At 36.3% G+C, this 14,145-nt stretch overlaps 4 protein-coding genes across 6 annotated transcripts; all 4 read right to left on the bottom strand.

Annotated features, from left to right (window-relative positions):
- Positions 1-1,856: 1,856 nt before the first annotated feature.
- On the bottom strand, positions 1,857-2,741 carry LOC111809689 (21 kDa protein). Its single transcript, XM_023696071.2, has one exon. It carries the CDS (start codon positions 2,678-2,680, stop codon positions 2,093-2,095), a length of 588 nt encoding a protein of 195 aa, XP_023551839.2. The 5' UTR covers positions 2,681-2,741; the 3' UTR covers positions 1,857-2,092.
- A 761-nt stretch (positions 2,742-3,502) lies between these two features.
- Positions 3,503-8,571, bottom strand: LOC111809687 (UMP-CMP kinase). Of its 3 annotated transcripts, none has more exons than XM_023696068.2 (9): positions 8,157-8,571; positions 7,742-7,795; positions 7,476-7,527; positions 6,545-6,662; positions 6,299-6,455; positions 5,505-5,585; positions 5,332-5,439; positions 5,141-5,212; positions 3,503-5,046 (listed from the first exon to the last, which is right to left on the bottom strand). In XM_023696068.2, exons 1-9 carry the CDS (start codon positions 8,217-8,219, stop codon positions 5,032-5,034), a joined length of 720 nt encoding a protein of 239 aa, XP_023551836.2. In that variant the 5' UTR covers positions 8,220-8,571; the 3' UTR covers positions 3,503-5,031. The 3 variants fall into 3 exon arrangements, with proteins under 3 accessions (XP_023551836.2, XP_023551837.2, XP_023551835.2); XM_023696069.2 differs by having other exon boundaries at positions 3,503-5,043; XM_023696067.2 differs by having other exon boundaries at positions 3,506-5,049; positions 8,157-8,276.
- A 317-nt stretch (positions 8,572-8,888) lies between these two features.
- LOC111809685 (NADPH-dependent aldehyde reductase 1, chloroplastic) lies at positions 8,889-10,381 on the bottom strand. Its single transcript, XM_023696064.2, has 4 exons — positions 10,105-10,381; positions 9,655-10,031; positions 9,141-9,499; positions 8,889-9,058 (listed from the first exon to the last, which is right to left on the bottom strand). The coding sequence occupies exons 1-4, from the start codon at positions 10,360-10,362 to the stop codon at positions 9,036-9,038; spliced, it is 1,017 nt and encodes a 338-aa protein (XP_023551832.2). The 5' UTR covers positions 10,363-10,381; the 3' UTR covers positions 8,889-9,035.
- A 1,308-nt stretch (positions 10,382-11,689) lies between these two features.
- Positions 11,690-13,002, bottom strand: LOC111810359 (protein EXORDIUM-like 3). Its single transcript, XM_023697068.2, has one exon. The coding sequence runs from the start codon at positions 12,985-12,987 to the stop codon at positions 11,914-11,916; it is 1,074 nt and encodes a 357-aa protein (XP_023552836.2). The 5' UTR covers positions 12,988-13,002; the 3' UTR covers positions 11,690-11,913.
- Between the last annotated feature and the right edge of the window lie 1,143 nt (positions 13,003-14,145).

The following is a 14,145-nucleotide window of genomic DNA, read 5'->3' as shown; positions in this document are numbered from 1 at the left end:
CTAAGTTATTAATTAATTATTACAACTTTTATTTATAATTTTGATATGATGTACCGAGAAGATACATATTAAAAATTTGTAGATTAGATAGTGTAACAACCTAAGTCTACCGCTAGTAGATATTGTTCGCTTTGGCTCGTTACGTATCGTCGTTAGTCTCACGATTTTAAGATGTGTCAACTAGGGAGAAGTTTCCACGTCATTGAGAGAAATGTTTTGTCCCCCTCTCCCATCAATGTGAGATCTTACAATTCACTCCCTTAGGGCGGACGCTGACACATCGTTTGGTATCTGACTCTGATGTCATTTGTAACAGCTCAAACCCACTACTAGCAGATATTGTCTGTTTTAGCCCATTACGTATCACTGTTAAGACTCACGGTTTTAAGACACGTCTATCAGTGAGAATTTTTCATACTCCTATGACGAATGTTTCATTCCCCTCTCCAACCAACGTGGGATCTCACAATCCACTCCTTTAAGGCCCAACGTCCTCGCTAGCACACCATTAGCTGTCTAGCTCTAATATCATTTGTAACAGCCCAAGTCCACAGCTAGCATGTATTGTCTACTTTAGTCCGTTAGTATTACCGTCAGGCTCATGGTTTTAAAACATGTCTACTAGAGAGATGTTTCCACATCTTTGTAAAGAATGCTTCATTTTCCTCTCTAATTAACGTAAGATCTCACATATAAACTCAAATATTAAATAGAGAGGAAATCAAGATCGCTATTAGCTCAACCACCCTCTCGCTTGCCCGATGATGGAAGCTAAGCAGTGATCGTTTGAAGCTTGCATAAAGCAACTCATATAAGTTGAACTCTCATACTTATTTTACCATGGGAGTGGTAATTCCATTGAGCTATGAGGTTTACTGGTTTTGTGGGGGCACGTCGAAGATGTTACTCTGTTGGACACTATTATTACAGCTGAAGAAGCATGGATTTGCTCTTTTTAGGTTGAAACAAATCCAACGATTCTTTGGACTCTACTTGAAGGATGAGACCCTTTCAACACCCAAATTTTAGCTTTTGTTATGCTTTCTATCAAATTAAAAAGTTAGACAAATATATATATCAACATCTGACGGATTAGAAAGTTAATTTGTATCTTACTCCCTGAGTTATATTGAATTGATTAGTACATACAGTAAGAAGATCACGGACAATTTTGGTACAAATGATGAAACTTGTCACTCACAATTATTGTGAGAGAAATAGAGATATTATGAGTGTTAATTGTAATTAAAAAAAAAAAAAAAAAATGAAAGACAGCTTTCTATAGATTCGTGATATCATAATTCAAACTCACATGCAGTGTTGTTCCATGTTTATCCCTTTGGACTTTTTTTTCATTTTATTTTAAATAATTTATTTTTGTTTTATTCTTTATTTTGTATATGTCCAGCCCTTCAATCAAGGAATGGAGAGGGCCCTACTTTGCTGTCCTCCTTTTCAACATTTAATTTTGTTCCTCCCTTTTCAAAGATAGAATTCAAAATAATGTTCATAAAAAAAATGGCATAAATCAAAATATTAGGTAGATATAAATATTTATATTAAGATAAAACAATGTATTATTTGATGATTTTAAGCTTATGGATGTTGATTAAAGTGGGAAGTGTAATCATAGTATAATTTTGGTAAAGTTGAAGTTATAAAGGAAGTTTGGTAAAAAATCACAAAGATTTTGTAGATATACACAAGCATTAAAGAAGTGTAAAATCAAAGCCTTTCTATGCTTTAGTGGCTTAGGCACACATCACAATGCTTACATTTTTTTTTTTATTGTGACAAGGAATACACATCCATATATGATAATAACAAAGAAAAGGAAAAGGAAAAACCCAGAAATATAGAGTAATTAGCTAAAACTTTTCTGTTTAGGACAAAACCGAAACGAGACTTATCTATTACAGTTGCACAGAAAATACCCAAAAACAGAGCAAGCACTACATCGTTATGGTTGCATTTACCACTTCAAAACACTCTAAAACTCTCTTAATATACATCAAACTCTTGACAGATTCATCTAATTCATCTTCAGATGCAGAAGCAGTGTAGGGATTCGAAGAACCTGAAACCGCATCTCTTAACTTTCATTTTCAGCGTACTTGTTAATCAGAGACAACGCATTGCTTATGACTCGAGAAACATCCACGATGCGAGCTCTGATCGAAGATTTGATTCTTCCATTCAGCGCGGAGCCGGCAAATCCGTCGGAGCAAGTGTTTTCGTCGGTCATGGCAGCGCTCACCCAAGTCTCCACGTTGCTCATGTGCCATTGGAAGTCCTTCTGCTTCGATCCGCTAACGCGCTTCAGTTCCTCGACTGATTTGCTTAGTCGATCCACGGTGTCGCCGACCTCCTCCATACAGTCCCTCAAGGCCGCATACTCTCTCTTCTTCAAGCCACTGAACTTCGTCATTTTCCAGACGAAGGATCGGGTGGATTGAGCGCGTGAGAGGCTCACGACTAGGGCGGTTTGGACTAATTGGCGAGGGTTTTGTTGGATTGTGGAAGCGAAGGTTGAGAGGGATTGGACGCAGAGGTCAGGGTAGGTTGCGGCGCTGCACTTCGATTTGATGAAATTGGAAGCTCCGCCGTTACGGGCGGCGCTGGTGGTGGCGGCGATGGTGAGAATGGAGAGGAGGAGGAGAAGGGAGGCGGATTTCGCCATTGCGAGATCTGCAGAAACGCAAAGGGGAAGAAGAAGAGATAAAGGGTTTGTTTGTCGACCGTAAAATTGGGGGTCGTGTATTTATAGCGAACGGGAGGAGGTCTGAACGCAAGGGCAATCCGTGTAATTTGTACGTTTTGAAATCGCGTTGCCCTCTTCTTTTATGTTCACACTTTTTTTTCTTTTAATTTATCATTAAATAATTTTTTGGTTTTTTAAATTATGCTAATTTTAAAAAACATTATTTATTTATTTTTACAACTTTTTTTTTTTTTTTTTTTTTTAATTTCCAGAACCTTACTAACCAACCAATTAATCAATAAATAAAAATAAGTACGGGAAATTTTATTTAAAAACTTCATATAATATAAGGCAATGACTATATAAATTTATATTTTCTTTATAAAAGATCTAAAATAAACATTTTTGAATTATATCATCTTTCTCTTAGTCACAATCTCCATTTAATACAAAATCATTAATTTATATGGTTCACCACCGCCTAGATTGTTGAGAGTCATTTCTCAACTATGTACTAAAACTAATAACTATGCTTTATACACATGTTTATATTTTTATTTAATTAAAATAATTTAGAATATCTAATTAAAGGGTTAAAATCCTACTTTGGTTAAATGTTAAAAATCAATTGAATTTATGAATTAAATCAATGAAACACAATTAAAAATGAGTTTATAATAACAGAGCATTTAGGACTGCATGAACAAAGATAGAGACTTATTGTTGTAATGGAAGCAACAAAACAGTCAAAATCATAATATTTTTTATTTATTTTTGCTACAAAACAAAAATTATTAAAAGAAGAATCTTTTGATGTGTCAACTTAATTACAAATATCAATTTTTCATTTGTACATAACGGAAGGCATAGTGGATATGAAATTAGAGGTCATTAAAAAGAAATAGAGATAGAAAATAAAAGGGGATTTATCTGAAAATGCATTTCAAAAAATGGGATGAAAGTCAAAGTAAAATAAATGGGTAGATGAGAATAGGATTTTCTGTCCAAAATATATTTATATTATAAAGAAAGTACATAAATATTTTTGAAAAAAATATACGAGAAGGACCAATATTTTCCTGCCGACATTACACAGACCAGCTCACTAGCAGCTTCATGCTTTTGTCGGCTTTCACATGATATTATATTATATTATATTAATATTATTAATATACTTGAAAAAACTGTATAAAATTTTCTCTAACAAGTTTTAATTTCCTTAAATAATCCACCATCACCGGCTATAATTGAGTTAATTCATTTTATTCTCGAATATTCTAAGTTCGTGTTTTTTAATTGGGCAGATCAGTCAAATTAATTCACATGTTTTTTTTTTTTTTCTCTTTCTATATTTGATTACTTTTATTTGTAAATAAAATAATTGAATAACTTTAGGTTAAATGATAAAAAAAAAAAAAAAAAAAAAAAAAATCGAAAGCAGGTTTGGAAGGGGATAGTACTATAGTTAGGTTGCAATCGTAATAATAATGTCTGGACCCTCCCTCCCATTCAATAATTGTTTTTTTCATTTATTTATAAATAAAAAATCTTGTGTGACGTGTCCTTAAATATCATTACAACTATTAATTTTTCACACCTAAATTTCAGTTTTCTTTTAAAAGAATATCCTACATAATTTTAAATTATAAGAAAATAATGTAATGGAAGTTTGTAGTTGGAAGTTGAAGTAAAATTGGGTTTGAATTTCAGTTAATACGTGCTAGATTGGTGGGGCAGGGCCGTCAAGTCTACAGTCAGGGTGTTCTTAAAGTAAGTCGGTTCCATTTCTTGCTTACATTATAAGCCTATAAGGTGATTAATTAAAATGTAATTATTATAATAATTACACATCAATTTGGGATTAAATTTTGTTTTCCAAGATTTTGCATCATGCGGTGGTCTTTGATTCCCCTATTATAAATTCGTAGTTAAAGCTTAAGGCCTTGGATTCTCTCACAATTATTAAACTAAACAATGTCTTTTAATTTTTATATATGAAGCTTGTTGGACTATTTTAATCCTAATGGTTCTTTTTTTTTTATTATTATTAACATTTGAATTATGAGTTTGCATTAAAAAAATTAACTAATTATTTATGACTAATAAAATTTTATTTTAACTTTTGTGTCTGCAATTTTTAAATATTTTTCACAGTAATCATGAACGTGACCAAAAAAAAACAAAAAAAAAAACAAAACAAAGCTGTAATAAGGGAAATGAACTCACAATGATCTTCAACGGAAATGAAGGGTAACTCTCTCCAGGGACAGACAGGGATCATGCTCCACGTAACTTATAACGTAAGCCGATTAATCAACAACACAACACTTTCATACTCTAACCTGCTTCTGAACAAAATTGATTCCCGTCAAAAAAAAAAAAAAAAAAAAGTGTGTTTGGGAGATGATCAACAACGTGTGGAAAACAGAAACCAAATACCTCAAAATTAAATGATGAAAAAACTGGATGAACTTGTTTGTATATTTCATCCACTGTTCCAACTCCATTAATCTGCAACATTTTCGCAGTTAATAAAGGTATAAATTTGGATTCAATAAGCTCAAATAACTGGTCAAGGCAAGTAATAATAGCAGCATGCCTCCAACACTAGAAGGAGTTGAATAAAATACCTTGTAAAGCTTTCCCTTCTCCAGATAATGATTGACTACAGGAAGATTTAAGGCCGTAAAAACTTTCAGCCTTTTCTTGATTGTGTCAATGTTGTCATCAACTCTTCCCTGCAAAATATGTCATTTTGAGATGGTAACGGTGAGAGAGATTTCGACACTGAATGATTAGTTACCTGGTTACGATTGAGCACCCGCTTCACCATCTCATCTTCTGGACAGTCAAAGAAGAGTACAATGTCTGGTTCTGCCCCAAACTGCATCATGAATGACAGAACTGTATTATACACCAAGCAGGTCTCTCAACCATATATGTTAAATTGCAAAAATGTGGAATATGTGATTTTCCATCGTAAGACCTCAGTATTTGTGAGAGTACTGAGAGATCCCACATCAGTTGGAAGGAGAACAAAGCATACTTTAATAGAAGTGTGGAGAAGCCTGAAATGGAAAGCCCAAAGAAGACAATATCTTCAGGCGGTAGGCTTGGGTTATTACAAATGGGTGATGTGCCCCAAAAAGGAAGTTGAGCCCCAAAAAGGGTGAACATAGTGTGCCAGCAAGAACACTAGGCCCCGAAGGAGATGGATTAAGAGGTCCCACATCGATTGAAAAAGGGAACGAGTGCCAGCGAGGACATTAGACCCTGAAGGAGGTGGATTGTAAGATCTCACATCGGTTGGGGAGGAGAACGAAGCCTTCTTTATATGGGTGTGGAAATCTCTCCCTAGCAAACGCGTTTAAGAAGTCCGAAAGGGAAAGCTCAAAGAAGACAATATCAACTAGCAATAGACTTGGGCGGAAATCTCTCCCTAGCAAACGCGTTTAAGAAGCTCGAAAGGAAAAGCTCAAAGAAGACAATATCAGCTAGCAATAGACTTTTGGGCAGTTAGAGTTGATTTCTTAAAAAAAATCTTCACCACAGGAAATAAGAACCGAATAGAAAGAGTATGGTATAGAAGAAACTTACAATTTGTTCGAATGCTTTCCTGTTGTCCTCACTCCGTGGGAACCCATCAATGAGAAATTTATAATTGTCACTTGATTCCATTTCCTTTTGAATAAGTTTGATCGTCAACTCCGAAGGAACTATTTTTCCTTCCTTAATTGTGTTGAGAATCATGATGCTGAAAATAGAAATTCACAATCAATAGACATCGTCAGAGGTTAGATGGATATGGAAGTTTTCTCAATATGGAAAACGAAGCATAATTACCCATCTGCACTATTAGAAGCTATTTCCCTCCTTAATAGATCTCCAGCACTCAAATGTGTAAACCCAAAGTTCTCAACAATCTTCATACATTGTGTACCTTTGCCACTTCCAGGGCCACCTGAAAGCATTGCCAGTTTTAGTATATTCAGGCCTAATATATAAGCATCTAGGCCATCTCATTGAAATTGAGGACATCCTTTCTTCTGTTCTTCCTTACAAGAACCCTTTATTTATGCAGATCCTGACATTTGCGTATTGTTTAACCATACAGTATAGCCAGTATTGTGGGCATGAGAATTTGATGTTTATGATACTGTCCACTTCGAGCATGAGTTTTTCCCAAAAAGGCTCGTACCTATGAAGATGTATTTCTTACTTATAAACTCACGATCCCCTTAATTAGCCAAGGTAGGACTCCCTCCCAATAGTCCTCAACAATGATCCCCTTGAACAACCTCCCCTTAATCGAGGCTCAACGCCTTGTCTGAAGCCCTCAAACAATGTACACTTTTTATTCGACATTTAAGTCACTTTTGACTACGTTTAAGGCTGAACTAGGGACCTCCACGACAATGAATTAATAAACTCTTAAGACACATTACACCCCCGTTTCGTTCAGTTCCTCATCCAGCTTCATATTAAAACAAAACAATACATGTACTTGGAATATTGAAGAACCCCCACTGAGAAACAAACATGGCGATTTTGAAGCTGACTAAGCAAGGTTCATATGTCATTGCTAGAGCTATGAACCTTACTTTTAAATGCTTTGAGCCATAAGCCTTGGAGGAAAAGAACTCCAAAATAGATGAACTTATGTTCACCCTTGGCTTCCTAGTCACCTTCTAGATTATGACGGAACTATGTATAATTGACCACAAAATATAAATAAAGAATCCTTCGAAAAGGAGGAAAAAGCAGTGAACATTACCTAATACAAAAGTTATGAATGGCGTTTTAGCTCTTTGATGGGTAGTTTTTTCCTGCACCCAAATAAAAAACAATCCAAAAAATTACTCCAAACATGTAGACAGAATGACGTAAATAAACAACAGACGTGCATATAAATCTTTTCAATGTGGGAGCAAATGCTTCAACGCGTGAGCACTGAGGTATTTTCCATGTGATTAAGAGAGGAACTGTTGCATGATATGAAGAATCCGGAGACAATAGTGAGGCTAGGCAAAATCATATTACCTTTCTGGGTACTTCAGTGGTAAATGTTTCCCAACACTTGAACGTACACGCATTCTGCAATGGTAACAGCAATAAAAGAGGTAAAACTGGTTATAAGACAAAAAAACATGGAACACAGTTTCTATACGGAGCAATTTTACAGAACAAACTTCAGTGAGACGTATTTCTTAAAACTAGAGAAATGGAGCATGGAGAACAATGGAATCCCTAAATATTCATAAACTACGAGAAATGCTTATGGTTGTAAGAGATACCCATTTTAAGGGTACAGAGTACGCATTATTCTTCTAATCAAAACCCAAACACGCCAATGAAATAAGTTGCTCCCAGAAGAAAGTGAAGAGCAATCAACACATTGGCCGCAGCCGCTCATTGCTAGCTAGCTCGAGATATCAGAGTAGACGTAATTACTTGCCTTATTGACAGTGGACTTGTGGGCGAACGTTAAATGAGAGACTGAAGCAACTCGTCTCCACATCTTTTGATCTCCGGCTCTCTTCCAGAAGCTGTATTCTAGTTGAGAAAGATCGAATGGTTCATGGGATTAAAATTTTTCAGTGAGACATTTGGTCGAACACCTAGAGTGCGTAGTTGAGTTGGGCTCAAAACCAATGCTACCCACGTAGCTACAAGCTGCTGTCAAGGTCACCTCCGGAGATTGATCATAAATGGGCCGGACAGGAACGCCATGAAACCGGGCATGGAGTGGGATCCACGTTGAGACCTCGCGCAAGGGGCGGACCAGCTTCAAAGGGACTTCGATTTCACCAATGGAAGTCTACGATTATGTTATTTTCTATTTCCTCACCGTATGAGCCCTAAAATAAATTTCGTTTTAATCATAATTTTAAAGTGATAATAATTCAGTTTTTTTTTTTTTTTTTTTTGATACGCAATTATTTTCTTGGCCTTAAGCTTGGAAGTTTAAAATTTTAAAATATATTCCATCACAAAAAATTATTATTATTAATTAACTACACCACAATAATATTTATAATCACATATTATATTTATGTTTTTTTTTTTTTTTTTTTTGCAAGGAAAAACTTTTATTTGAAGTAGGAATATTTTACATTATTTGGATTTTCCATCACAAAAAATTATTATTATTAATTAACTACACCACAATAATATTTATAATCACATATTATATTTATGTTTTTTTTTTTTTTTTGCAAGGAAAAACTTTTATTTGAAGTAGGAATATTTTACATTATTTGGATTTTCCTTGCAAGTTCCCTAACAAAATCCATACAACTATGACGTTCTCCAGAGCTCGAACTCCTCCACCTCCTCAAGCATTCACTATAGTCCCACCTGAACAAAACAAAAAGACACAAATAAATAAATACGAAATAAATAAATAATTAATTATATATATATATATATAATAGCTTACCATTGGGGTGGATGACTTGGCCGGTAATGTAAGAGGAATCAGCGTTACAGGCAAGGAAGACGTATGAGGGAGCCACTTCAATGGGCTGCCCGGCTCGCTTCATGGGCACCTGAGACCCGAAATTAGCAGTCTCTTCCTCGTCGAAGGAGGCCGGAATCAATGGAGTCCATATTGGCCCTGGCGCCACGCCGTTGACCCTTATCCCTTTGGTGGCCAGCTGCAGCGCCAGGCCTCTTGTGAACGCCACAATTGCCCCCTTGGTGGCCGTGTAATCGAGCAGCTTCGCGTTTCCTTTGTAGGCGTTCACCGAGGTCGTGTTGATTATGGAGCTCCCTTCCTTCATGTGCTTCAATGCATGCCTATTAAACTCAAAACAACAAATCTTAGATACCATAAGATTTTCATATCCTCTCCATTTAAATATGATACTAATGGAGATGTATTACTTATTTATAATCTCGTGATTATTCTCCTAAATTAGCCAACGTGGTACTCCTTACTCCTTACTACCTACCTGGTGGTCAAGAAGTAGGAGAAGATATTGGTTCGAAACACTCTTTCGAGCCTCTCCTCGTCGATATCTTCAACGGAGCTCGCCTTATACTGCTCGGCAGCGTTGTTAACCAAAATGTCAATCCGACCGTAGGCATTGGCCACCTCATCAACCACCCTCTTGCAATTTTCGTCATACCCCAAGTCAGCCGCTATAGCCAACGGGTTCTTGGCAGAGTCGTGTTTGGCGTTCTTAATCATTTCAAGAGTGTCGTTGGCGTCTTTGTCCTCCTGGGCCTTGACGTACGTGAAGGCCACAGTTGCGCCCTCCAAAGCAAAACAGTAACACACAGCCCGACCAATTCCGGAGTCTCCGCCCGCCACCAGCGCCACTTTCCCCTGCACCCATAAACCTCAAAACTGAAGACGAAACAGAGAGTTAAAGATGAAATTAGATTGAAAAGAAAGGTGCCTGAAGCTTATTGGCAGGCCTGTAATCTGGGCTGGTAAACTGTGGAGTTGGGTCCATGACGTGCTCTTTGCCAGGCTGAGCTTGTTGCTTCTGTGGAGGAAATTGTCGGCCTTCAGATGCCATGTTTCTCACTAACCCAACACCGCCGATGGCCCAACTGCGCGGAATGAAACTATTTCTAAACTCAGCACTGCGACAACCACCGAAGAAAGCAGAAGAAGAAGCTCCAATGGAGTAGGAACAGAGCCGAGAAAGCATGTTGATTGATTCAGAGATACAGGGGGTTTTTATATACGTGGAAATTAGAGAGGAATATATACGTGGAAAATGGGGTGATTGCCGAGTGTCAACGTGTCATCACCATCTCTTGCGGCTGACACGTAGGTCGAGTCTTACGCACCCTCTGGCGTTCCGTGTCATCCTCCTACGCATATATTTCGATTGGCACCAAATCTCTAGAAATTGAAAATAAAATTATGTGAAATTTTAATGAGATGTAATTTATCTAAGTATTTAAGTATTTAATCCCCCATTGTAAAATTAATCATTATAATTTTTAAATTTTATTTTTTGAAATTAGGGTAATAAATAAATACAGAAGAAAATATAGAAACAAAAATAGAAACGTGGGGCAGCTTTTGTTGGGGAAAAAGAAGCGTGTGAGCAGAGGTAACATCAGAAAATAAAAAAAAAAGGCTCAAATGCCAATAAACACACAAAAAATTCAAAGGAAATTTGACGCTTTGAATTTTATATTTTTGTACATTAATTTGAATTTCATTGAGCTACTTGTCATTATTATTAACCATGGTAAAGAATTTTTATTATTATTATTATTATTGGAATTCCAACTAAAGAATATTTATTAATTATGGTAAATATGTTTTTTTTTTTTCTCTTTCAAACTATTTCAAGTATGCATGCACAAACAGTAAAAAAAAAAGTAAATAAATTGTCGTTACACTAATGTCTCATCTGTTCTCTCTAGTTGTTTGATTGTGACCTTTATCTCACTTTTTACTCGCACCACAATTGCCCTCAATCATTCCACCACCTTTACTTTATTTTTTTTTACTTTTACTTTTAATCCCCCCCCCCCCCCCCCCCTCCTTTTATTAGATATTTTTCTATTTCCTTACTAAATTTTAGATATTTTCACTCAAACTTCCATTTTCAAAATAATAATAATAATAATAATAATAAACATTTTCAAAATAATAATAATAAACAATGCTGGTTGGGTTTGATTTTTCCTTTGAAGCTTATAAAATACTTTTATAAGGAATTTTTCATTCTTTTTTCAACTAAAATCTGTTTTTGTTTGACATCAACAAATATATTTGTGTGGACATTTTTTAATATTCATATTAAAGGATCACTGTTGGACTATCTAACTGCTACAACTAAAATAAAAATGCAACAATTATTTGAAATAGATTTACATCTAATGTAACAATTAATGAATAAAAATAATGCATATAGTTACATAAATGCATGTAACAAATTCCATTAAATATATTGAAAATAATAATTTAATGGGGGAAAAGTGGTTCTATTTGTTCGTTGTTTTCTCAAGCTTCATAAATACGAAATTAGTATTAGGGAAATCTTCTTATTAACACGTCATTAACTGCCTTTTAACTACTAAGTTACTGATTAACAGCCAGACCTCACAAGGCCCACAAGGCCCACAACCCCCAGAAGCCCAAAAGCCCACTCCAAAAATATACCCCCCCGTCCCAAATTAAAAAGACGATAAAACAAAACAAAACAAAAAAAAAAAAAAAAAACGGGAGAAATATTCCTCTACTACTGGTCCAGTGCATTAGGGCCAGTACAGTAATTTACCACATGATTCCAAACCCACTGGACCAAATACCTACGTCTGATCCCATTCATGTTGTACGTGGCACCATCATGACCGTCCATCAACTGGCCCGTGTATGACCCTCCCCCTCCGGTCCCGTAAATCCCTTCGCAGAGATCGGCAATCTCCACCGGCGCTATCGGGTCTCCGCCTGCGTACCATGCGTTCACGAGTGGGTTCGATGCCAACTCCGCCACTTCATGAGCTATCACACTGATCATTCCATCCACTCCAACATCGCCGTTCGGCGATTTCATCGGCTTCAGCCCCGGAATGTAACTCGGCACCGCGAATGGGTAAGCACAAACACCGGGACAAAGCTTCTCCGAGTTCCCAATCCAAGCGTAGGGCAGTGTATAACCTACAATTGAAGGGAACGTGAAGTAATGAAACCCACAAACCTGCCCACAGAAATTCTCGACATAAACGTCATCGGAGGTCAGTAAAAGGTAGAGTCCGTTCCGGGCATTAATCGGCAGGGGCCGAGATTTCGCCGTGACGGCACTTTTAATCACCGACTGAATGGACATCCGGGTCAGCGATTTTCCGTGGGAGTAAAACCGGTCGTTCTTCTCTTCGCCGAGCCGAACCGTGCTCGAAATGTTGGCTCCGGTCTGGTCAGTGTAGAGCTGAACAGTCCGCCACCAGCCAGAGACAGACGGGGATTTGGAATGGGGAGCGGAAACGGAGTTGATGAACTCGCGGATGATCTTCTTCTGATTCCTCTGCCACGTGCCGTACCAGATAATGTGGACGGTTATATTAGCGGTGAGAACTGGGCCCATGTGGTACTTCAAGTGAACGAACTCCGACGACCCCTCGTATTTCTTGGAGTCGGCGACGAGGGCGTCATCGGAGGCGTTGGATTTGGCGAGATGAGGCCAAGGGCGCCAGGCAGCGGCCGGAGTGAGGAGGAGGAGGAGTAGCAGGACAGAGATAGCGGTGGGCGGAACTAGTGAAGGTTCCATTTGGGGGTTGAGGAAGGCTACAAAATGACAAGCGTGTGAGATCCACATCTATTTATAAGAGAAGGGAATATATTTCAAAAATTCAAAATTTTAATGGATTTTATTAATTATTATTATTTTAAAAATAAAAGGAAAAGGAAAAACAAGGCATTGATCGGCGAGGTAATGGAGGACAGTTAGATTCTTTTGAGGAAGCGAAGGGAAGAGCAAAAGTGGGGCCTACGCATCGCGGGAAAATGGATCCGGTCCGGTCCGGTCCAGTCCACATGGGTATTTTCGACATTTCGATATTTTTGCTATCGCGTCTCTCATTTGATTAATAAAATCTATAATTGTCACGTTTTAAGAAACATAATATCTAAATTAATATAAAAGTCAAGATACGGTAATTAAATTATTTAATAGATTAATCATATAGAGATAGTATGGTAGTTATTAACAATAATTTGATAGGTGCTAAATTATTTTTTTCAGTGATTTATATTTCATGTCAATAAATTATAGTTAATAATTGATTATTAAACGTGCTACTCACTATTTCTAATATTTACCACGTCATTTATTAATTTTTTTTTTTCTTAAACTGCTATATCTACGAATGTCCTCTTCTTATTTCCACTTTAATTTAACTAATATTAACATACTAATTATGATACTCATAACAATTATTTTGGTTATTTAAAACTAATAATGGAAAATATCATTAAATCTGATTCACTTCAATAAATATTCGTTTTTGCAGTTGAGAATTAGTTGGGATTTCAGTGATCGTTTTTTTTTTTTAATGAAAAATTGAGAGTAAAAAGTACATTAATAATTGAATAATGACGTGTAATTAACAATGTTATCTACGCATGACGTGTATGCATAATGATTTGAACCAGTTTAATTGGAATCTCCTTCATCCGACGTGTACTTTTTTTTCTCCCACGTGGAAGCTTTGTTTATATATTTATTTATTATTAGAAACATGTATTTAAAATTTGAGTAGTCATACTTCAATATTTTATTGAATAGGTATTAATATTATTAAATATGATTTAATGATTATTAAATTATATATATAAAATCGACTATTTTTGCCACCGTAACATTGATGTCTACTATAAATTATGGATACAACCCAAAAAAAATACGATAAATTAAATTAAAAAAAGGGGTGTGGGACCGCCTCGCGGTGTCCTAAATTCCGGTGGCAGTCCTTAA

The sequence above is a fragment of the Cucurbita pepo genome, chromosome 14 (genome assembly GCF_057944985.1).
Source record: "Cucurbita pepo subsp. pepo isolate OVF chromosome 14, ASM5794498v1, whole genome shotgun sequence".
Classification (NCBI taxonomy): domain Eukaryota; kingdom Viridiplantae; phylum Streptophyta; class Magnoliopsida; order Cucurbitales; family Cucurbitaceae; genus Cucurbita; species Cucurbita pepo.
This window is presented reverse-complemented; position numbering and strand designations above follow the sequence as displayed.

Excerpts from the sequence above, each read along its gene's own strand:
- LOC111810359 (XM_023697068.2), bottom strand. The coding sequence starts at position 12,987 with ATGTGGATCTCACACGCTTGTCATTTTGTAGCCTTCCTCAACCCCCAA.
- LOC111809685 (XM_023696064.2), bottom strand. The coding sequence starts at position 10,362 with ATGCTTTCTCGGCTCTGTTCCTACTCCATTGGAGCTTCTTCTTCTGCT. Across the intron at positions 10,032-10,104 it reads GGCCTGCCAATAAGCTTCAG|GGGAAAGTGGCGCTGGTGGC; the intron begins GCACCTTTCTTT and ends TTATGGGTGCAG. Across the intron at positions 9,500-9,654 it reads TCCTACTTCTTGACCACCAG|GCATGCATTGAAGCACATGA; the intron begins GTAGGTAGTAAG and ends TGAGTTTAATAG.
- LOC111809687 (XM_023696067.2), bottom strand. The coding sequence starts at position 8,219 with ATGTGGAGACGAGTTGCTTCAGTCTCTCATTTAACGTTCGCCCACAAG. Across the intron at positions 6,663-7,475 it reads ATTCATAACTTTTGTATTAG|GTGGCCCTGGAAGTGGCAAA; the intron begins GTAATGTTCACT and ends CAATGCTTTCAG. Across the intron at positions 5,440-5,504 it reads GGGTGCTCAATCGTAACCAG|GGAAGAGTTGATGACAACAT; the intron begins GTAACTAATCAT and ends CATATTTTGCAG.
- LOC111809689 (XM_023696071.2), bottom strand. The coding sequence starts at position 2,680 with ATGGCGAAATCCGCCTCCCTTCTCCTCCTCCTCTCCATTCTCACCATC.